We start from the raw sequence: 23,485 nt of genomic DNA, 5'->3' as shown, positions 1-23,485 counted from the left end.
AAAATGTCTATTCTACCAAAAGCCTTTTATACATACGATGCACTTCCGATCCAGATTCCAATGTCATTTTTTAATGTGATGGAGAAACAAATCACCAACTTCATATGGAAGGGAAAGAAGCCTCGGATAAGTAAAGCATTACTGAAAAAGAAGAAGAAAGTGGGAGGCCTCACTCTACCTGATTTCAGAACCTATCATACAGCCACAGTAGTCAAAACAGCCTGGTACTGGTACAACAACAGACACGTAGACCAATGGAACAGAATTGAGAACCCAGATATAAATCCATCCACATATGAGCAGCTGATATTTGACAGAGGCCCAGTGCCAGTTAATTGGGGAAAAGATAGTCTTTTTAACAAATGGTGCTGGCATAACTGGATATCCATTTGCAAAAAAATGAAACAGGACCCATACCTCACACCATGCACAAAAACCAACTCCAAGTGGATCAAAGACCTAAACATAAAGACTAAAAGGATAAAGATCATGGAAGAAAAAATAGGGACAACCCTAGGAGCCCTAATACAGGGCATAAACAGAATATAAAACATTACCAAAAATGATGAAGAGAAACCAGATAACTGGGAGCTCCTAAAAATCAAACACCTATGCTCATCTAAAGACTTCACCAAAAGAGTAAAAAGACCACCTACAGACTGGGAACGAATATTCAGCTATGACATCTCAGACCAGCGCCTGATCTCTAAAATCTATATGATTCTGTCAAAACTCAACCACAAAAAGACAAACAACCCAATCAAGAAGTGGGCAAAGGATATGAACACACATTTCACTAAAGAAGATATTCAGGCAGCCAACAGATACATGAGAAAATGCTCCCGATCATTAGCCATTAGAGAAATGCAAATTAAAACTACGCTGCGATTCCATCTCACACCAACTAGACTGGCAGTAATCCAAAAAACACAAAATAATAAATGTTGGAGAGGCTGCAGAGAGATTGGAACTCTCATACACTGCTGGTCGGAATGTAAAATGGTACAACCACTTTGGAAATCCATCTGGCGTTATCTTAAACAGTTAGAAATAGAACTACATACAACCCAGAAATCCCACTCCTCGGAATATACCCTAGAGATACAAGAGCCTTCACACAAACAGATATATGCACACCCATGTTTATTGCGGCTCTGTTTACAATAGCAAAAAGCTGGAAGCAACCAAGGTGTCCGTGAACGGATGAATGGGTAAATAAATTGTGGTATATTCACACAATGGAATACTACGCATCGATAAAGAACAGTGACGAATCTCTGAAATATTTCATAACATGGAGGAATCTGGAAGGCATTATGCTGAGCGAAATGAGTCAGAGGCAAAAGGACAAATATTGTATAAGACCACTATTATAAGATCCTGAGAAATAGAAAAAACTGAGAAGAACACATACTTTTGTGGTTACGAAGGGGGGAGGGAGGGAGGGAGAGGGTTTTTTATTGATCAATCAGTAGATAAGAACTGCTTTGGGTGAAGGGAAAGACAACACTCAATACAAGGAAGGTAAGCCCAATTGGACTGGACTAAAAGCAAAGAGGTTTCCGGGATAAAATGAATGCTTCAAAGGTCAGCGGAGCAGGGGCTGGAGTCTGGGGAACATGGTTTGAGGGTACTTCTAAGTCGACTGGCAAAATAATTCTATTATGAAAACATTCTGCATCCCACTTTGAAATGTGGCATCTGGGGTCCTAAATGCTAACAAGCGGCCATCTAAGATACATCAATTGGTCTCAACCCACCTGGAGCAAAGGCAAATGAAGAACACCAAGGTCACACAACAACTAAGAACCCAAGAGACAGAAAGGGCCACATGAACCAGAGACCTACATCATCCTGAGACCAGATGAACTAGTTGGTGCCTGGCCACAATCGATGACTGCCCTGTCAGGGAGCACAACAGAGAACTCCTGAGGGAGCAGGAGATCAGTGGGATGCAGACCCCAAATTCTCATAAAAAGACCATACTTAATGGTCTGACTGCGACTAGAGGAATCCCAGCGGCAATGGCCCCCAGACCTTCTGTTGGCACAGGACAGGAACCATTCCCGAAGACAACTCATCAGACATGAAAGGGACTGGTCAGCGAGGGGGAGAGAGATGCTGATGAAGAGTGAGCTAATTAAATCAGGTGGACACTGGAGAGTGTGTTGGCAACTCTTGACTGGAGGGGGGATGGGAAGATAGAGAGAGAGGGAAGACGGCAAAATTGGCATGAAACGAGAGACTGAAAGGGCTGACTCAATAGGGGGAGAGCAAGTGGGAGAAGGGAGTAAGATGTATGTAAACTTACATGTGACAGACTGATTGTAATTGTAAATGTTCACTTGAAGCTTAATAAAAGTTAATTAAAAAAAAAAGTGGGCAAAGGATATGAACACGCACTTCACTAAAGAAGATATTCAGGCAGCTAACAGATACGTGAGAAATTGCTCTCGATCATTAGCCATTAGAGAAATGCAAATTAAAACTACGATGAGATTCCATCTCACTCATTAATCCAAAAAACACAAAATAATAAATGTTGGAGAGGCTGCGGAGCGATTGGAACTCTCATACATTGCTGGTGGGAATGTAAAATGGTACAACCACTTTGGAAATCTATCTGGCGTTATCTTAAACAGTTAGAAATAGAACTACCATACAACCCAGAAATCCCACTCCTCGGAATATACCCTAGAGAAATAAGAGCCTTCACACAAACAGATATATGCACACCCATGTTTATCGCAGCTCTGTTTACAATAGCAAAAGGCTGGAAGCAACCAAGGTGTCCATCAATGGATGAACGGTTAAATAATTTGTGGTATATAGAATACTACGCATCGATAAAGAACAGTGACAAATCTGTGCAACATTTCATAACATGGAGGAACCTGGAAGGCATTATGCTGAGCGAAATTAGTCAGAGGCAAAAGGACAAATATTGTATAAGACCACTATTATAAGATCTTGAGAAATAGTGTAAACTGAGAAGAACACATACTTCTGTGGTTACGAGGCGGGGAGGAAGGGAGGGTGGGAGAGGTTTTCTTACTGATTAATTAGTAGATAAGAACTGCTTTAGGTGAAGGGAAGGACAATACTCAATACATGGAAGGTCAGCTCAACTGGACTGGACCAAAAGCAAAGAAGTTTCTGGGATAAACAGAATGCTTCAAAGGTCAGCGGAGCAAGGGCGGGGGTTTGGGGACCATGGTTTAAGGGGACTTCTAAGTCAATTGGCAAAATAATTCTATTATGAAAACATTCTGCATCCCACTTTGAAATGTGGCATCTGGGGTCTTAAATGCTAACAAGCGGCCATCTAAGATGCATCAATTGGTCTCAACCCACCCGGATCAAAGGAGAATGAAGAACACCAAGGTCACACGATAACTAAGAGCCCAAGAGACAGAAAGGGCCACATGAACCAGAGACCTACATCATCCTGAGACCAGAAGAACTAGATGGTGCCTGGCCACAATCGATGACTGCCCTGACAGGGAGCACAACAGAGAACCCCTGAGGGGGCAGGAGAGCAGTGGGATGCAGACCCCAAATTCTCACAAAAAGACCATACTTAATGGTCTGACTGAGACTAGAGGAATCCCGGCGGTCATGGTCCCCAAACCTTCTGTTGGCCCAGGACAGGAACCATTCCGGAAGACAACTCATCAGACATGGAAGGGACTGGACAGTGGGTAGGAGAGAGATGCTGATGAAGAGTGAGCTATTTGTATCAGGTGGACACTTGAGACTGTGTTGGCATCTCCTGTCTGGACGGGGGATGGGAAGATAGAGGGAGTTGGAAGCTGGCAAAATTGTCACGAAAGGAGAGACTGGAAGGGCTGACTCATTAGGGGGAGAGCAAGTGGGAGTACGGAGTAAGGTGTATAAACTTATATGTGACAGTTTGACTTGATTTGTAAACGTTCACTTGAAGCTCAATAAAAGTTAAAAAAAAAAAAAGCTTTGGGGCCAAGAGGGATCATGCTGTAATAAATACTTAAGACCAACGCTGAACTTTAAATACTGCAGCACAAAAGAAAAAAAAATACACGCAAAAATGTAAAATAAATAGGGTGGTGATAAATGAAATAAGAAAGGTGGATATGTCATTAACAGGTGTTGAAACTGGGTGATGGATATGTGGGTAATCATTGTACTATTCACTCTACTTTGGTGTGTGTTTGCAAATTACAGTTAAAACAAACTAACACACAAAAAAACCTCACATATTGGAGCTATTAAATGGTGCTCTCTGGAAGAATACATACCAAAATTATAACAGTGGTTGCTTCTGGAGAGAAGGGAGGAACCAAGATTGGGGGTGGGGTCAACATGGACCTCAATTTTTTTTCTTCTTTTTTTTTTTTTTGACAAGGAGAGTATATTCATGTATTACTTGTATAAGTAACATTTTTAATTGTTTTTTATTGTGATTAAAATATACATAACAAAACACACACCAGCTTAACAATTTCTACATGTATAATTCAGTGACATTGATTACAGTCTGGCTGCTATCCTTTTCCAAACCACCCCACCACCATTAACATAAACTCAATGCCCTCTAAGCAAAAACACCCTCTTCCCTCACCCCCATCCCTCGTAACCACTAATCTTAGGTTTCTATATGTTTGCTTATTTTGTGTAAGTGAGATCATACAGCATTTGTCTTTTGCGAATGACTTATTTCCCTCAGCATGATGTGTTCAAGGTTCATCTATGTTGTGTCATGCACGAGGATTTCATTTCTCCTTAGGGCTGAGTAGTATTCCATTGTGTGTACAGATTTTTGTTTGCATTCCAGCCTTCACTTCTTCTGGGTATATACCTAGGATTGGGATTGCTGAGTCATATGGTAGTTCTATGCTCAACTTTTTGATGAACTGTTTGATGACCTGGAAGACGCAAAACTTTTCCACAGTGGCTGTATCATTTTACATTTCCATCAGCAATGGACAAGGGTTCCAGTTTCTCCACAACCTCGCCAACACCTATTGTTTTCCCTTTTTTTCTTGATTGTTGCCATTCTAATGGGGTTAGGTTGTATCTCATTACAAGTAACAGTTTTTTAATTACTAATAAACAATCATGAGACTGTGGATGATTTAATCCATCAAATTTTCTAGTTGGAAACGTGCATCCTTCAGACTCAGACTCCAAATGGCGCAGTGGGAGATGCTGCAGAATCTCGATAGCCCGTTTCAGGAGCAGCTACACCAGCTCTACTCAGATAGCCCCCTGCCGGTGGATGTTCGACAGTACCTGGCCGTCTGGATTGAAGATCAGAACTGGTGAGGCCTTCAGGAAGTTGGGGAGTTGGGTGGGAAAGGTGATTTCTTTCTTTTGAGTCCCCAGGACCCGGGAGACACCGAGGGCAGGAAGGGATTGGGAGGCCTCAGGACAGTAGAAACTTTGCAGGGACACTCATCTTTGTCTTTCCTGGTCCCCAGGCGGGAGGCTGCACTGGGCAATGATGATTCCAAGGCTAACGTGCTCTTCCACCACTTCTTGGGCCAACTGGACGATAAATGTAGCCCCTACAATGAGGACCCTGAGTGCTTGTTGCTACAGCACAATATGCGAAAATTCGCTCGGGACATCCAGGTACTTGGAAGAGCTGAGAATAACTGGGCAGGAATGGGATCTTAGTATAGAGGAGTAAGGGTTGGGGTATGGAACAGAACCTGGAGGTGCAAAGGGAGGGGGACAGATCTGGAAGAGGGGGGTGGAGTCTGAACTTGGGAGATCACTGGCAGAGAGAGGGGAAGAGTCCATTGCGAGGGGGCCAAGGTTTTAGGGGGGCTAGTGGTGAAAGAGAAGAAAGGTCTGGGGACTCTGAGGGAGGGTCCTGGGGTTACTGGTGAGAAGTACTTTGGATACTGGTGGGGAGAGTCTGGGGTTGTAGGTCTTGAAGGGTAGTTGAATTGGATCAATCCTTTCCCTTATCCTGCTTTAGGCATTTCCCAAGGGTCCTACCCAGTTGGCCGAGATGATCTTTAATCTCCTTCTGGAAGAAGAAAGAATTCTGATCCAGGCTCAGAGGGCTCAGTCAGTGGTAATGTTGGGAGATCCTGGAGTAGAAAGGTTCCTTGGAAAGGTCTGAGGGAATTTGTCTCAGAACAGGGTCTTCCCACATCCTGTAGTGTAATTTTAGGGATGAAAGATCAGAGGTGAAATGTGCTACAAAAAAAGTTGCTGACAAGTCAGTTCCGACTCAGGGTGACCCCATGTATGTGGAGTAGAACTGCACTCTGTGGAATTTTCAAAGCTGTGATATTTTGGAAGCAGATTGCCAGACCTGTCTTCTGAGGCACCTCTGGGTAGATTTGGACTGGCAAACTTTAGGTTGGTAATAGAGCGCTTACTGTTTTGTGCCACCCAGGCACTCCAAAATGTGCTCAGAGCCCCTTATTTCAGGACCAAAGTGAGCCAGCCCTCAATGCACCTGTGGAGAGCCAGCAGCATGAAATTGAATCCCGGATCCTGGAATTAAGGGCTATGATGGAGGTTGGTAGATAGGACAAGAGTTGGGGTGGGCAGGGCTCAGCCCCACTTCTTCCCACAGAAGCAGCCTCATTTGGGTTCCTTCCCCTGTACAGAAGCTGGTGAGGTCCATCAGCCAACTGAAAGACCAGCAGGATGTCTTTTGCTTCCGATATAAAACCCAGACCCCAGGTAGGAAGCACACTGAGGGATGGGAGAAAGATGGGTGCCTGCTGGGAGGCCAAGGGTGGCAAAGCACAGAAGGGAAGAACTCCTTTGAGCTTACTGGCTACAGTCCAGCTGCCATGCAAAACTCAAAGTGCCAGCATATGTGATAGGGGCCAGGGACCGTTTGTGAGTGTTGAAGGAGATGTGTGCAGACTGCCTTAGTGGATTGAGTGGGCTTCCGGTGCAAGCCTAGAGATGCCTATGCTTTGCATGATTTCCCCTTCTCCCCCCAAAATTCCCCACTTCTGACTCTGGCTGAGCTGGATAAGACCCCAGTCAGGAAGGAGAGGGACCCAAGCCCTGGGTTTAAGTACTGGTCTGACTCCTGCTTCCTGCCATCCAGTGAGGACACCCTCTTTGGACCCCCATCAGGCCAGACAGCAGCAGCTTCTGCAGGAAACTATCAATGAACTGGACAAAAGGAGGAAGGTAGGAGTCCGGGAACAGAGGGCGTGGGCAGCAGGATACTGGGAAAACGAGGGACCTGGGAGTCCTGGCCTTTTAGCCTTGGCACCTGTCTCTTCATCCCCAGTTGGGTGGAAGAGGGAGATGGTGAGAAGTGCTCAGTGCTCACATCATCTCTTTCCTAGGAGGTGCTTGATGCCTCCAAAGCTCTGCTGGGCCGATTAACTACCCTAATCGAGCTACTGCTGCCACAGTTGGAGGAGTGGAAAGTCCGACAGCAAAAAGCCTGCATTGGGGCCCCTCTGGACCATGAGTTGAAACAGCTGGAGAAGTGGTAAGAGACACCTCCCACCCCCAGGCTCACCCTACCCTGGCCATCCCCTAGGCTTTGTAAGTTGCGATGCACTGTATACATCAAGAGATACTGCCCCCATCAGCCTCTGCTTCCCAGACCAACCCCAGCTCTACTGTCTTAACTGCAACTACACTCTACAGCATCGTTCTCACCACACAGGAAACCCAGAGCCACTTTGTGAAAGCGATAGATTAGCTCTCAGCCTGGTTTCTCCTTTCTTTTCAATCACCTGAGAAATATTTTCTACGTTTTTTACTGCAATGAATATAATACAAAAAAAAATTACCTAGTATCTTATTACTCAGATATAGCTAAAAATAATAATATCAGATACAGCTACTGTAGTATTATTAACAAAAATTGAATCATACTGTTTATACTGCTTTGAAATCGATGGGCTTTTTTTTAAACTTAGAAATACATTGTAATGTTTTCCTATGTCACTGATAATGGCTATATAATAGTCCCCTATGTGGAAGTATGGAAGAAAGGCCTGGCAATCTGCTTCCATAAAAATTACAGCCTAGCGAACCCTATGGGGTAGTTCTACTCTGTAACACAAGGGGTCATCATGAATCGGAATTGACTCCATGGCAACAGGTTTGATTTTTTTGGTTTTATAGACCATATTCAGTGTTTGGAACTCTGATGGTGAAGTGGCTAAGAGCACAGGCTGCTAACCAAAAGGTCAGCAGTTTGTATCCACCGGCCACTCCTTGGAAACACTATGGGGCAGTTCTACCCTGTCCTACAGGGTCGCTATGAGTCAGAATCAACTCGACAGCACACAACAACAACAACAATTCAGTGCTTAGGAGCCCTGGCTGTACAGTGGTTAAGCGAGCGCTCGGCTGCTGATCGAAAGATTGGCAATTCAAACCCACCAGCCACCCCATGGGAGAAAGAAGTGGCAGTCTGCTTCCATATATACAGCATTGAAAACCCTATGGGGCAGTTCTACTCTCTTACAGGGTCACTATGAGTCAGGTTCCATTCAATGGCAGTGGGTTATATGGAAGTAATATAATTTAATTAATGAACTTGTATTTTTGGACATTTAGGCACCTTAATTTCTTGCTATGTTTTTTTTCCAATAAGTGATTTTATGTTAATTTTATTGTGATTTGGAAAAATATATCCTTCAGCACACTTGAAAAATATCTTCTCTTTAAAATATTTTCTTGTGAGAAAGTTCATTGTTATTGAAACTTTCAAAAAATACTACAGCTCTTCAGGTAAGTTAAAAGAACAGGTGTATAGGACTTAGGATCAACATTTAAATTGCAGGTGCAAATACATCCAGCATCTGGTACAAGGACTGGCAAGTGATTGCTTGCTTTCAACAGTGCTGCAGTACACATCCTCACAGCTGCATCTATATTTACATCCTTAATTATTTTCTTAATATAAATCCCCAGAAGTAATATTCCTGAGTTAAAGTATATGCACTTTTTCTTGCTGGTGGCGACATGGTTATTGTATTGATCCTTTGTTTCATTTTTTTTTTTTATGGAAAGAGCATTATTGCTTTTTTGATTATAAATATAATGTATATCCATTGTCAACTTAAAAGACAAAAGAAGAAAGCAAAAACTAACCACAAGCAGTACAGCCAGAAGGCTCCTTAGAAATGAGGATGGCGAGACTTCGTCTCATGTACTTTGGACCTGTTTTCAGGAGGGACCAGTCCCTCGAGAAGGACTTCATGCATGGCACAGTAGAGGGTCAGTGGAAAGGAGGAAGCCCCTTAATGAGATGGATTGACACAATGGCTGCAGCAATGGTCTCAAACATAATAACAATTGTGTGGATGGTGCAGGGCTGGGCAGTGTTTCATTCTGTTGCACGTACGGTCGCTATGAGTTGGAACCGACTCGATGGCAACTAATAACGACAAACATAAAAATTAGCTATTATGTTAATCTTTTATCAGTTTTATATATTAAAATGGATTTCATGTTTATTTCTTAGATTATGATTCATATTGAACAATCTTTCATGTGCTTCCTGAATTCTTTTTTTGCCCCCATTTCCAGCTCTCCACATGGTTAAAGGAGAGCCCTTGGGGCCTGGATCAGGGCTCCAGGACACTCATCGATTCTCTCTTCTTTGGACTCTATCACCCAGGTTTACAGATGGAGCAAAGTTGTTGTTTCATTTGCGGCAGCAATTGAAGGAGCTGAAGGGATTGAGTCGCATGGTTAGCTATTCCAAGGACCCTCTGACCAAAGGGGTAGACTTGCGGGAAGCCCAGGTCACAGAGTTGCTACAGCGTCTGCTTCAAAGGTCTCGAGCCAGGAAGGGACTACTGGGGAGGGACAGAGGAAAGGGATGAGGGGAACCATTCTTGTAGATACTGACCTATGTATTCTCTTCACACCTCTCTCTCCAGTGCCTTTGTGGTAGAAACCCAGCCCTGCATGCCCCAAACTCCTCATCGACCCCTCATCATCAAGACTGGGAATAAGTTCAGCATCCAGGCAAGGTTGGCATCCCAGAATTCATTCCTGCTTCCCTCTTCTAACCTTGGGCTCTGTGCTTTTTCTGCCTTCGCAGATTTTCCTACTCTTGGCCTTCTCTCTTTTCTCCTCCATTCACTTACCTCTTCAAATCCCTTCTTCTCTTATCTTTTTCAAATATCTGACCTGTCTAGGAGATTGAGTTTGATCACTGTCTCCCCCATCCACCCCCTCCCCTCCCCAGGCTGCTGGTGAGACTCCAGGAAGGTAATGAGTCACTGACTGTGGAAGTCTCCATTGATAGGTAAGTCAGGGCAGGTGAAGGGTGGGACCAAGGGATGGTCTGGACATGGGCTAGTTGGGTGGAGGAAGTACCCAGTCTTCACAGCAGTGTCGTCGGGCCTTCTTGTTTCCCCTTTCATTCCTACCTCATAGAAATAACTCATCCCTTTTGTTGGACACTTACTATGTGAGATGTAGCATGTCAAGTACTCATTTAATAGTCAGGCAACCCCATTCGTTAGGTATTATCAGTGCACCATGCAAATCAGGAAGTGAACTCAGAGACGTTACGTCACTTGCGCAAGGCCAGATAGCTAGTGAGCTTTAGAGTTGGGTTTGAACCCAGGTCTGTCTGATCCCAAAGACTAAATTCCTAACCTCTAGTTGGTTTTGTTTCCCAAAGATTTTTTTAATTTCTTTTCAGGAATTCCCCTCAAATACAAGGGTAGGTATCTGACAAGGATGCTGTAAACACTTGTGTCCTGCGTGAGCACACGTCGCAGCCCCGGAGGGAGCAGAAACGTGGAGGAGGGCGGGTCAGATGGGGTGTGGACTGAGGGAGAAAGGCGGGGTCTGGAATGAATTGGAAGTCTGATTGTTCTCCTGCTGGGTCTTCAGTATAACTCTGTTTCTGTCCTCCATGTGTCTGCTTCCTCCTGGAGCAGCTTCCGGAAGTTTAACCTTCTGACTTCAAACCAGAAAACTTTGACTCCTGAGAAGGGGCAGAGGCAGGGCTTAATTTGGGACTTCGGATTCTTGGTAAGAAGGGTTGGTAGCTTAGACTTCCAGTCCAAGGGAGCAGGGACTGGAGGAGGTTCCCAGGCCTTGGGAGGTCTTAAGGGCAAAACAGGGTTTCCAGGGACCCTGGAGTCCTCACTTTGGCATTGTGTCTCCTCCCTCTCAATTCACAGACTCTGGTGGAACAACGTTCAGGTGGTTCAGGAAAGGGCAGCAATAAGGTGAGGTCTGGACAGAGGATTGGGGGCCAGAAGGGATTTGCCAAAGGGTCCTTTGATCACTATGTCCTTGGCTGTCCCAGGGGCTGCTGAGTGTGACAGAGGAACTGCATATCATCAGCTTCACGCTCAAATACACCTACCAGGGTCTGAAGCAGGAGCTGAAAGTGAGTGAGAATGGAGGGCAGGGAGAGATGAAGCCGATTTGGGAGAAGGCACAAGAAGGGGATAAATAGAAACATCAGTCAGGGTGGGACATCAACGCTTGCCCCGCACTAAAATGTCTGCAGCTAGAAACATCAGATCCTTTTCCCTGTGACTCCTGTGTTCTCCCTAGACGGACACCCTCCCTGTGGTGGTTATTTCTAACATGAACCAACTCTCTATTGCCTGGGCCTCCGTTCTCTGGTTCAATCTGCTCAGCAAAAACCCCCAGGTAGGAGGTGGGGAAAAGACTGCCACCAGGGGAAGGTGGGGGAGGAGGGGTGTGAAAGCTTGGTGTGAGGGGGCTGCTTCTGAGCCATCCTGCCCCCTTACACCCCTGCAGAACCAGCAGTTCTTCTCCAGCCCCCCCATGGCCCCCTGGAGCTTGCTGGGCCCTGCTCTTAGTTGGCAGTTCTCTTCGTACATTGGCCGAGGCCTCAAACCAGAGCAACTGAGCATGCTGAGGGACAAATTATTTGGTATGGACTTCTTTTTAGCTCAGCCTCTTCCCCAGCCCTAGTCTGCTTGGCCTTCTGACTGCTATCCATCCCAGGACCCCTGGCCTTGCCTCCTATCTTCTGAACCATCTGTGGTTATCTGTCCCTTAGGGCAGAACTCTACCCCGGAGAGTGCATTGTCCTGGGCTGACTTCACTAAGGTAACTCCCTGCAGCTAGATTCAGCCTTCAGCCCGGATACTGATCCTTGCCCCGGCACTGCTTCCCTACACCAGGGGCAATTCCACATCTCTTCCTGTCTTGCCCTTCCTCCTTCAGCGAGAAAGCCCTCCTGGCAAGCTACCATTTTGGACATGGCTGGACAAAATTCTGGACTTGGTACATGACCATCTGAAGGATCTCTGGAATGATGAGTAAGGCCTTGGTCAGCCCTCCCTGGCTAGGCTAGCTGCCTCCCTTGGGTGGGGATGGATGCCATGCGCCCTCATGTGGCGAACAAGGAGAGAGAAAACGGGTGCAAGGTCGCACCCCCTCACATTTGTAATAATCATAGTCAGTAGGTGTAACCAGCATTTGTCAGTCCCCTGCTGGGTTCCAGAGCTTGCTGGGTGCTCTCCATGAATTCTCTCATTTAATCCTTACAGCCACCCTCATTTCCAGGTGAGGCAACCAAGACTGAGAGAAGTTAAAGAACTTACCCAAGGGGCAGAGTTGGGACTTGAACCCAGGCCTCTCTGACTCCCGGCCTGAGCTGTTTCCACCACACTGCCTGGAGATCTGTATAGAATTAGAATATATATAGAATTATATAAGATGCTTTTCATCTACATGACCTCACCGAATCCTCACACTTCTTTAAAACTTGGGAGGTGACTATTGTCTGAAAAGTGACATGGCTTGGCCAAGATGGAACAGTTTACAAGTGACAAAACCGGGGCCAAAACCTAGCGCTGTCTCCCTCTGCAAGGAGAGCAGGGGACAGGGAAGCAGGAAGGCCTCACAGCTGCTTTCTGTGCCCCAGCTGCATCATGGGCTTTGTGAGCCGGAGCCAGGAGCGCCGGCTGCTGAAGAGGACCACCTCTGGCACTTTCCTACTGCGATTCAGTGAAACATCAGAAGGAGGCATTACCTGCTCCTGGGTGGAGCACCAGGATGATGGTCGGAATCACAGCTGCCCTGTCCTGCTGTTCCCACAGCCCCTTCCTTCTGCCTGGCTCACCCCTTGTCCATCTGCCTCCTTTTAGCTTCCCTAGCCCTGTCGTGATTCCCTCAGCAGCTTTGGGGTGGGGCAGCCAGGGTGGGGAGCTCCCAGGCCCAGCCGCACCCCTGCAGCCTCCATGTCTTTGCACATGCTTTGCAGATAAGGTGCTGATCTACTCTGTGCAGCCCTACACCAAGGAGGTGCTGCAGTCAGTCCCGCTGACTGAAATCATCCACCACTACCAGCTGCTCACTGAGGAGAACATACCTGAGAACCCACTGCGCTTCCTTTACCCCCGAACCCCCCGGGATGAGGCTTTCGGGCGCTACTACCAGGAGAAAGGTGGGAATCATTGACACACTTCCCTGCTAGATTTCAGGATCCTGAGGTGTCCACAAATCCACCTCCTGCAAAGATGGGCAAACCAGTGTGCAGAGAAGTTAAGGGATTTGTCCATGGGGTTGTGTTAGCTAAAAGAGAGGTAAGACTTCTGGGACCATCTGCACTAGTCTCCTAGACTTGGGGCTATGTGTCTAACCCACTGATTGCCTCAGCCTTCTGTTTATGTCTCCCACAGTCAATCTCCAGGAACGGAGGAAATACTTGAAACACAGGCTCATTGTGGTTTCTAACAGGTGAGATACAAACTCCCCACCCATCTTTCCTAACCCTTTTTGACTTATATAGTGGCTCTAACCTGCCAATTCCAGGCTCTCCAGTCCTTTGTTCTGCTTACCTACATTCTCCTGGTCTTCTAGCCTCTCTCCTTTCTCGTATTTTCCTACTGCCATCCTTAGGGTGTCTCCACTGATGTTAATGGACACCTATTTCATGCCAAGCATGGTACTAGGTTTTTAAAAAACATTTTTTCAGTTAATCCTGTGACAGCTCATCAGAATAGGTAATGAGGATAATAACAATAAGAAGAAGAACAACCACACTTACTGAAAGTTTATTATGTCCCAGGCACACTGGACTAAATGCTTTATGTTCATATGCTCAATATCAAATCTTCACAATAGTCCTGTGAAGTAGACATTATTATTGTTGTTTTCTGCTGAGGAAACAGAGGTTTAGAGTGGTGAAGTGGTGTACTGAAGGTACATGGCTACTAAATGATCCAGACCCATCAGACTTCAAAGCCCTGCTTTTCACCGTCTTATACCGCCTTGCAAGTATTATTACCTATTGTTGTTCTCATTTTACACGTGATAAATCTGAGGCTCAGAGAAATTAGATAACTTGCCTGAGGTCACCCAGCTAGTAGATAATAGAATTCAAATTCTTGCAAATCTGACCCCAAAACTCATGCTCTTAAGCCCTCTGCTCTGCTGACTTTACTAGAGACAGCCTCTGCTTGCTCTACCATTCCCCACTTCATCTGAACCACTAAGCCCTGCCCTTTTATCTATCTTGGGGTATCCAGACAGGTGGATGAGCTGCAACAACCGCTGGAACCTAAGCTGGAGCCAGGGCAGGAGTCATTAGACCTGGGGCTGTTACTAGAGCCAGAGCCAGAGCCCGAGCCCGAGCTAAGCCTGGAGTTGGGGTCACTGCTGGACGCAGGACTGGATCTGGGGCCAGTGCTGGAGCCTGTGCTGGAGCCCACACCACCCATGATACCACAAACAGTGCCAGAGTCAAAGCTGGAGCCAGAGCTGGAGTCCATTCTAGAGCCCATATCAGAGCCAGTGCCAGAGCCAGATTTGCCCCATGATCTGAGACACTTGAACATTGAGGAAATGGAAAGTAAGTGATGGAATGGGGCTAGGGAAGAGGGGACCCATCCCTTTCCCAGCTCCCCTCCCATTTAAAAAAGGGCTGTACTCCAAGCTCCCCATCGGAGAGAGGCTCATTTTTCTGGTGATTCTTTTTACAAGGAAGTGCACAAACTTCCTCCCTCCATGCCCCATTGTCCCTCTACTCCTTGTATGCCCCCTTGGGCCCTGTCCAGGGCTCTCAGGCCATCTGCCTTCACTTTCCCTGCTGGGTTAGTAACTCCTTGCCTGAGATCAGGTCCTAATTTCCCTCTCTGGACCACCTAGTCTTCAGAAACTCTTCTATGAAGCTTGAAGAAATCCTGCCAAATGGTGACCCACCATTGCCTGCCCCGAGCACCATGGATGATGTCTACGTCTCCTGCCCCAGCCATTTCCACACGGATGGACGCTGGAGTCCTTGTGACTTCTAGGAACTACGTTTCCTCTGTTCTTTTCCCTATTTCTTGCCCCTTGTGCCGCCCACATTTCCATGTTCCTCTCCAATGCTGGGAAATCAGACATGTGCCCCTTCTAAACTGGGAAAACCCTGGGATTTTGGGTGAGAGATGAAAGGGTATAGAAGGGCACCAACCAGTCAGAATGCTGGTCGTAGCTCTCAACAGGATCCTGGACACTGCCTGCTGTGCTGGGGAGGTGTGAGGGGAGGCCAGGGGTGAGCCAGGATAGCTGGGGGTACTTGGAGGGCTTAGGGAAGTGACTCTTTTCCAGTACAGAAGAATTTCAACATTTTAGTAGCTGGTAAAGCAAAATTGGGAGCACTGTTGGCACAGTTGGTAAGTACCTTGCTGCTAATCAAAAGGTCAGTGGTTTCAATCCACCAGCTGCTCCTTGGGAGAAAGATATGGCAGTCTGCTCCCATAAAGATTACAGCCTTGGAAACCCTATGGGGCAATTCTACTCTGTCCTATAGGGTCACTATGAGTTGGAATTGACTCGGTGGCAATGGGTTTGGTTTGGTTTAAAGCAAAATTGGTGCACATTGGCATTGCATCCCCTCAGTGGGGAGGGAGACACATGATAGGACTCCTTTTCTCTCTTGTGGCTCCTTCATGTCTAGGATAGCCTTGTCCTTTCTTTTTCCCCTCACTCCTCCTGACTCAAGTCCTAAATTTCTTCTTGACCCACAGCGGCCGAGAGCTTTCTGCCTCATCCCACCATGTAATGCTCCACCCTGAAGAAGGGGATAGGAGGTAGACCCTCTTCTTGCCAGTCTCTTCCATCGCTCCCATGCCCCCCTCCAAGCTAACTGCACCCATCCCTCCCCTATAAACATGCTGCCAACCAAACATGCTTGTGAAGCTTTGCACACTAACTTAGACTGCCTGGTCGTCACTTCCCCTGTGCTTAAGAGACAGATCACTCTGGCAGGCCAGAGATGGTAGGTTACCGGGAATTTAGGAATTGCTTTTTGTAGTATTAGATAGAGTTTGGTATTTATACAGAGGAAAAGAAGTCCTAGCTATTTGTCTATTAAGGTATCATCTATTTGCTTTTGTACAATGTAGTGTTTGCCTGAAAGGAGGGTATCTACTCCTTGGGTGTGGTCCTGGACAAAGACCAAGTTCCTAGCACTTAATAACTTTAAATGTTTATTATGGGACTCTAGACAACCTCACACCTTAGCCGTGCCGGGGAATCCCAGGAGACAACCACGATTGTCCAAGATGTGCTGCTTGGTGTAACTTGAGCTATCAATGAAAGTGAGGCCCTGTGCATGTGGCTATGTCCTGTCTGGCATGTCAGAGGAACAGTCCTGTTCAGAAAGGGGCCCTTCTGAGCAGAAGTGAGTAATAAACACTGTAGCACTTCACCTTTGAATTCCTTTACTTCTCTGCTCATGGAGACTCATGTCCTTTGGTATACCAGCAGGCTGTATAGGGACAAGGTCAGCAAATTTTATAGCCTCTCTTCCACCCACCCCAGTATGCCCCTCTGGTCATGTTTTTTCTTCCCTCCTCTCTTCAGGGCAGCCCTTCCTATCCCTTAGACTCTCCTAGGAGAGGCTTTGAGCTATACATGTGTTGTGGGGAGCATGAGTATTTGTATAACTAGCCAAGTGTCACTCAGCTGGTTGGTGACAAAGCCAGGATACAAGCCTGGTTCTACCTGACTCCAAAGCCCATGTCCTTTCCATGCTGTGACTATGGAGAAGAGGAAGGGAAATAATCACTAGTCCCTTCCTCTCCTCTTCCTTTCAAAAGCAGTTTAGTTAGCATCTTGGGTAGCCAAATTCCCTTATGAAAGGGCCCGCAGATGTCCTTCTTTAAGGGAGAATCCTGTTGGTTTGGGGGATTTACTTACATCTTCCTGGAATGCCCTTCTTGCTCAAAACAGAGCTCTGACTTTTGGTCCTGCAGTGATTAAAGCTCCTGTTTTTGGCTATATATACTCTTGGCCCAGAACGTAAAGGAGGCACTGAATTGACGATCAAATGAGGGGCCACATCCAGGGGCCCCATGGCCTAATCTCAACCTCCTGCAATCCCACTCTGCTTGCTTAGCCGTTAAGGGGTTAATACCAGAAAGATCCCAGGTATCATGCTGTACACAAAGAGGTCATGAGAAAATACTCTCCACCCGTACCCTTCAGAGTAGGAGAAAGGGATACATACTGTAGTCGTCCCATGACCCCACTTTTCCATTCTGTTTCTCTCAACCAAGCCTAGAAATTAGACCCAGACATCCACATAAATAAATCTTTATTGAAAAAAGTATATAATTAAGTATAAATACAATAAATAATACTCCTCCCAGGAGGATAAATAAACTCAAATGTTCCCTTCCCATCTAATAAATACTTAACTTTGTCATAGGTCAGCATCGTAAATCAGTCAGTATTGATAATCATTCAACATATGCAAGTCCCATTAGAATAAATGGGCTAATTGTTGGCTCGAAGGTTGCTGGGGTGATAGATTGATCTTGCCATTGCTGAGCCGTGGGGACCTGGGTGCCATTCTTAAGCTGTTAGCTTTAGGGGCTCAGGGTTGCTGCTCCATGGGCAAAGACCCGGGCAGCTACAGCCACAAAGGCCTGGAGGCTACGAAGGATCTTGAGGCGCAGAAGGAGGCGCTGCCACGGCAGGCTGGGACTGGGGGTTGGAGTCGGCTGAGTCTCACTGTGGTGACCCTCTGGCTGAAAGGACACAGGACACAGTCAAAGAGGACTCTAGAGCCTTAGCATTCCCAGCTCTTGTCTCTGACACCCGTAAGCCCCCATCCTCCAGGCCCCCAGATCATACCTGCAGGAGTTGGCTGAGGCCCAGTAGGGAGGCATGAAGCTGGCCCACAGGGCCATCAGGGAGTAGAGAAGGCTCCCCTCTGAAAATGTCTGAGCCTAGTAGCTTCTCATAAAAAATCAGGCCCTGGTGGATTCTCTGCAAGCAGAACTAGGGAGAGAAGAAAGCAGTAAAAGAAGGTGAATATCCTCTTCCTACTCCATTTGCTGAAGACCCACCCAGTTGTCTTTTACCCTTCTCAGACACAACTGCTAGTTCATCATGGTGACCAGCCATGTCCCTGGTCACCTCTTCCTCGTGACCCAGCCCCATCTTAGTAGTACCTGACTATTGTCTCTGAGTCCCTGGGGATCACAGCCATCCCAACACTGGATACGGGGAACTTCACTTGTAGTCTCGTCATCTCCCTCTTCTCTTGGGACATCCTGGAATGGAGGAGGGGGTGGAAAGAGTGAAAAAATGAGTACTTTCAAATCCCAGCTGGAACCTCGGGTCCATGACTCTTTCAGGAACCCCGCAATCTTACCCCCTCTCACTCTTTGATGGTCTTAAACCCTCCAGCTTCTACCCAAGGCCTCAGAGTCTCCCATCACAGCCTTGGAGGACTTGGAGAGGCTCCTATTAGGTCCCCAAGGCTGCCACTCACCACATGTGCTATTGATGGATGTGCACTCCAGGCCAGCATGCACAGCTTCTGAGAGAGCTGCTGGCCCTGAGCCCAGGCAGGGCTGCTGCTCCCAGGCACGGCCCAGCCCTGAGGGGTCCAAAGCAGCAGCAACAGCAGCATCACAGCTTTACTACCCAGCAGCATCTCGGGGCCTGCTTCCCAAATCTGGCTGGCTCTGTGCCTGACACCAGTCCTCGTGGAATCTGTCCACTTCCTCCTGTCTGAGCCTGATTCTCTGTTCTGTGCGTCTCTGGTTTGCTTACTGCTGTTATTTGAGCTGCTTCCTGTTGCTTTTCTCCTTTTATCTCTGAGTCTCTTTTTAAGGTCCCTGCATTGTATGGCCCGCCCTTTATACTAGCAGGTGACTCACAGCAGGTGGGATTCCCCTCCCTGCATCATCCCACTTCGTGGGGAGCCCAGGTATGCAGCTTCAGTTCCAGGGGAAATGAGTGGTTTGGTTGCTGTGGCTGGAGGCCTGGGATGGGATGTATGTGTAATGCTCTCCAGGAATCAGAATGTGTGTAGAAGGGGTGAGGGGTGGGAGTGTTGAATATTTAAATTAATCTGGTCCCAAGTTCCTTTCCCTGATCTTACAGGGTCGCTATGAGTCGAAATTGACTTGATGGCAACGGTTTTTGCCTCTCAAAGCTGTACCCCACTTGAGCCCTTACTCTCTCACCTCCCCCCTGAGGAAAAACAAAGAGAAGCATTCATCCCAATAGGATGACAAGCTCAGTTCATAATGAAGATGTTTGATTCCTACCTGATGCCCCCATCTCAGAATAAACAAACAAACAAACAAACAAACAAAAAAACCCAAACCTTGTCGACATTGAGTCCATTCTGACTCATGGCAGTCCCATCTGTTACAGAGTAGAATTGCTCCATAGGGTTTTTTTTGGCTGTAATCTTTACAGAAGTAGATTGACAGGACTTTCTTCTGTGGCACCATGGTGGGGTCAAACTGCCAACCTTTAGGTTAGTTGTCAGCACAAACTGTTCGCACCACCCAGGGGTCTGATCTCAGAATAAGGGGTTTATTTTTCTCTGTTGGGAACAGTGTTATTTTCACTGGGTGGCTCTGGTTTCATAGGACAGAATGGATGTGTACACAGTTTGTGAACTGGGAAGGCATGTAAATGCTGCATAAGGTATTATTGCTCCCCCATTTCAGGCCTCACTGAGGAGGTTGGAAGCAATTTTGCAGAGAGAGGGTTGTTGCTAAGAACTACCCGATTCTTCAACTCTAGTGGCCCAAGGTTCCTGATTCCTGGGGGGGGGGGGGGCTCCAGTATAAGCAGGGGCTGGAAGTCCAACTCAGACATTCCAGCACCCAGCCCCTACCCTATGCCTAGGAAGAATACGAGTTCTGGGTAGATGAAGGTGCACAGTGCCAATGACCCAGCCTGGTCCTTCAGCCTGTTGCAGCCGTGGGTAAAATCCACTGACACTGATTTCATCACCCTCCCTGATGCAACATCCAGTGAGACAGCTGAGAGCGTGAGGTTGGGTGTGGGAGTGGAGGGTGGTCCAAAGCTGGGACTGCCCCGGCCCCAGTGGAGGGTCCCAGGACAATTTGGACGTCAGTATGAGGCCATGGGTGACCACACAGCTGGCCCCCAAAGCCTCCCCAAGGGGTTGACCCTTTTCCTCTGAGAAACCTGTCTTTGAAGGGGGTCTCCCTTCCCTTAAAACCATTCAGAACTGCTCAACGAAACTTTTGGTTCAAATATTATGACTCTGTGGTAAACCTACCCTTTGGATGAAACATATTTCCAGTTTCAGAGAGGTTATCTAAGTTTGGTTAAGAAATGGTTTGCCACCCACCTCCACAGCACAGACACAAATGAAATAAGGAAATTAGAAGGAGTAGGGTAGGGGAGCTCACATCACTTGTATATAATGTCTCTTATGCTCTTCCTGCCTCTGGTCCCTATTCTGAGAGCCCTAAAGGATAGGCTATGAAAGGTAAAAAGGAAGAAGAGGAGAAGGAGGAGGAGGAAGTAGAACCCTGGGGTGAGAAGGACAAGGGTGAGTTGGAGGCATGGGGCTCTGCCGCTTTGTTTCACTTCCTGGTGCTGAGGGTGTTGGATAGGAAGCAGGATTGGTGGGGCAATTGTGGGACTGTTGTGTTGCAGGGACTACTTCCAGGGCTGCATCTGACCTGGTGCTACAAGGAGCCCTTGACGTCATCTGGGCCCCAACCGTTATGCAAATCACATTTGCAAGACACTCCTAAGCAGACCTTTTCCAGTTACATGTCCAGACGCCAAATCCAGGTGAAGTTTCCCCAGACAGTTAATAACAATGGGTAATATATATATACATAAAATATATAGGAAGACCCTCAATGAGATGGATTGACATAGTGGTTGCAACAACGGGCTCAAGCATAACAACGATTGTTAAGGATGGCTAGGATTGGGCAGTGTTTCCTTCTGTTGTGCATAAAAGTGGCTATGACTCGACAGTACTTAACCAGAACAATATATACCCAACTCTCACTTTATGCCAACTACTTGGTTTAAGCACTTTACAGTTACAATCCATTTAATTCTTACAACCACCCTATAAGATACTATTATTATGCCCATATTACAGGTAAAGAAACTGAGGTACAGAGGTAAATAATTTGCCCAAAATCACACAGCTACTGAGTGGCCAGAATCTTAGTGCAGACAATCTAGCTTCAGAGCTTGCATTCTCAGTCACTGCATTATATCGGGTACCGTGAGGAGAGGCAAGAGTATCTATGACTTATTAGCCATCAGAGAAATGCAAATCAAAACTACAATGACATACAATCTCACCTTAACAAGGCTGCCACTAATCCAAAAAACACAAAATAATAAATGTTGGAGAGGTTGTGGAGAGACTGCAACACTCATGCACTGCTGGTGGGACTGTCAAATGGTAAAAGCACTCTGGAAAATGATTTGGTGCTTCCTTAAAAAGCTAGAAATAGAAGTACCATGTAATCCAGCAATCCCACTCCTAGGAATACATCCTAGAGAAATAAAAGCCACATGCACACCCATGTTTGTTGCAGCATTGTTCACAACAGCAAAAAGATGGAAACCAACCTAGGTGTCTATCAAGAGACAAATGGATAAACAAATTATGTTACATACACACAATGGAATACTATGCAACAATAAACAATGATGAATCCAGGAAACATCTCACAACATGGATGAATCTGGAAGGCATTATGCTGAGTGAAATTAGACACAAAAGGACAAATATTGTACGAGACCACTATCATAAGAACTCAGAAAAATTTTTTAAAAATAATTTTTATTGTGCTTTAAGTCAAAGTTCACAAGTCAGTCTCTCACACAAAAACCCATACACAAGTTGCTACATACTCCCAATTACTTTCCCCCCAATGAGACAGCCCGCTCCCTCCTTCCATTCTCTCTTTTTATGACCATTTTGCCAGCTTCTAAGCCCCTCTACCCTCGCATCTCCCTTCCAGGCAGGAGATGCCAACATTGTCTCAAGTGTCTACCCTAACCAAGTAGCTCACGCCTCATCAGCATCCCTCTCCAACCCATCGTCCAGTCCAATCCATGTCTGATGAGCTGGCTTCGGGGATGGTTCCTGTAGTGGGCCCAACAGAAGGTCTGAGGGCCATGATCACCGGGGTCCTTCCAGTCTCAGTCAGACCATTAAGTCTGGTCTAAAAAAAGCATTCTTTGATGGTTACGAGGGTGGGGAGAGAAAGTGAGGGGAATTCATTAGTTAGATAGTAGATAGGGATCAAGTTTAGTGAAGGAAGGACAACACACAATACAGGGCCAGCACAACTGGACCAAGGCAAAAGCTAAGAAATTTCCTGAACACATCCAAACACCTTGAGGGACAGAGTAGCTGGGGCTGGGGCCTGAGGACCATAGTTTTGGGGGACATCTAGGTCTACTGGCATAACACAGTTTATTAAGAAAACGTTCTGCATCTCACTTTGGTGAGTGGTGTCTAGGGTCTTAAAAACTTCTGAGCGGCCGTCTAAGATGCATCAATTGGACCCATTCCACTTGGAGCAAAGGAGAATGAAGAAAACCAAAGATACGGGGAAAATATCAGCCGAAGAGATTAAAGGTCCACATAAACCAGAGACTTCATCAGTCTGAGACGAGAAGAACTAGATGGTGCCGGGCTACCACCAATGACCACCCTTACAGGAACAAAACAGAGTTCCTGATGGACTGGGAGAAAAGTGTCAAACAGAACTCAAATTCAAGTAAAAAGACCAGACTTAATGGTCTGACAGAGACTAGTGGAACCCCCTGAAACTATGGACCCAGGATGCTCTGTTAACCCAGAAGGAAACCATTCCCGAAGCCCACTCTTCAGACAAAGATTAGACAGGACTATAAAGCAAAAAAAAAAAAAAAAAAAAACATGTGAGGAGCGTGCTCCTTAGTTCAATCGGATATACGAGACCAAATGCACAGCTCTCCTGTCTGGAGGCAGAGTAAGAAGGCAGGGAGGGACAGGAACGGGTTGAATGGACACAGGGAACCTGGGGTGGAAAGAGGGAGTGTGCTGTCCAATTGTGGGGATTGCAACTAGTCATAAAACAATATGTATATAAATTTTCGTATGAGAAATTTAACTTGAGCTGTAAACTTTCATCTAAACCACAATTAAAAAAAAAAGGATCTGTGATTTAGAAAGTACCTCATTTAGTACAGGTTTCTCAGGGTGCCTCAGGTTCTGTAACTCTCACAGGTTGTGCAGTCTTTCTTAATTTAAGAC

The 23,485-nt window shown here is 46.4% G+C and overlaps 2 protein-coding genes across 5 annotated transcripts in view; one reads left to right on the top strand and one right to left on the bottom strand.

The window, feature by feature from the left end:
• STAT2 (signal transducer and activator of transcription 2) overlaps positions 1 to 19,966 on the top strand; it is a 30,802-nt gene extending 10,836 nt beyond the window's left edge. Inside the window, exons 2-26 of one of the 4 annotated variants that reach the window (XR_007517230.1) lie at positions 5,136 to 5,300; positions 5,460 to 5,613; positions 5,966 to 6,064; positions 6,427 to 6,516; positions 6,609 to 6,684; positions 7,064 to 7,149; positions 7,311 to 7,459; positions 9,608 to 9,766; positions 9,873 to 9,965; positions 10,184 to 10,243; positions 10,646 to 10,666; positions 10,887 to 10,980; positions 11,133 to 11,180; positions 11,261 to 11,344; positions 11,515 to 11,613; positions 11,725 to 11,860; positions 11,990 to 12,039; positions 12,157 to 12,251; positions 12,860 to 12,996; positions 13,199 to 13,381; positions 13,617 to 13,674; positions 14,466 to 14,788; positions 15,085 to 16,010; positions 19,083 to 19,144; positions 19,321 to 19,964. Coding sequence is in view for 1 of the 4 variants with exons in the window: in XM_049883570.1 (XP_049739527.1) it covers positions 5,170 to 5,300; positions 5,460 to 5,613; positions 5,966 to 6,064; positions 6,427 to 6,516; positions 6,609 to 6,684; positions 7,064 to 7,149; positions 7,311 to 7,459; positions 9,608 to 9,766; positions 9,873 to 9,965; positions 10,184 to 10,243; positions 10,646 to 10,666; positions 10,887 to 10,980; positions 11,133 to 11,180; positions 11,261 to 11,344; positions 11,515 to 11,613; positions 11,725 to 11,860; positions 11,990 to 12,039; positions 12,157 to 12,251; positions 12,860 to 12,996; positions 13,199 to 13,381; positions 13,617 to 13,674; positions 14,466 to 14,788; positions 15,085 to 15,230 (2,571 nt within the window). In the remaining 3 variants the exon portion in view is untranslated. Of the gene's footprint in view, positions 1 to 5,135; positions 5,301 to 5,459; positions 5,614 to 5,965; positions 6,065 to 6,426; positions 6,517 to 6,608; positions 6,685 to 7,063; positions 7,150 to 7,310; positions 7,460 to 9,607; positions 9,767 to 9,872; positions 9,966 to 10,183; positions 10,244 to 10,645; positions 10,667 to 10,886; positions 10,981 to 11,132; positions 11,181 to 11,260; positions 11,345 to 11,514; positions 11,614 to 11,724; positions 11,861 to 11,989; positions 12,040 to 12,156; positions 12,252 to 12,859; positions 12,997 to 13,198; positions 13,382 to 13,616; positions 13,675 to 14,465; positions 14,789 to 15,084; positions 16,631 to 19,048 lie in introns of those variants that run through there. The other 3 variants (XR_007517228.1, XR_007517229.1, XM_049883570.1) reach the window with 3 other exon arrangements.
• On the bottom strand, positions 17,638 to 19,052 carry IL23A (interleukin 23 subunit alpha). Its single transcript, XM_049883578.1, has 4 exons — positions 18,704 to 19,052; positions 18,381 to 18,482; positions 18,061 to 18,207; positions 17,638 to 17,954 (listed from the first exon to the last, which is right to left on the bottom strand). The coding sequence occupies exons 1-4, from the start codon at positions 18,866 to 18,868 to the stop codon at positions 17,793 to 17,795; spliced, it is 576 nt and encodes a 191-aa protein (XP_049739535.1). The 5' UTR covers positions 18,869 to 19,052; the 3' UTR covers positions 17,638 to 17,792.
• Positions 19,967 to 23,485: the final 3,519 nt, after the last annotated feature.

This window comes from Elephas maximus, chromosome 4 (genome assembly GCF_024166365.1).
Source record: "Elephas maximus indicus isolate mEleMax1 chromosome 4, mEleMax1 primary haplotype, whole genome shotgun sequence".
Taxonomy (NCBI): domain Eukaryota; kingdom Metazoa; phylum Chordata; class Mammalia; order Proboscidea; family Elephantidae; genus Elephas; species Elephas maximus.
The sequence above is the reverse complement of the archived record's forward strand: the minus strand, read 5'-3'. Positions and strand labels throughout refer to the sequence as shown.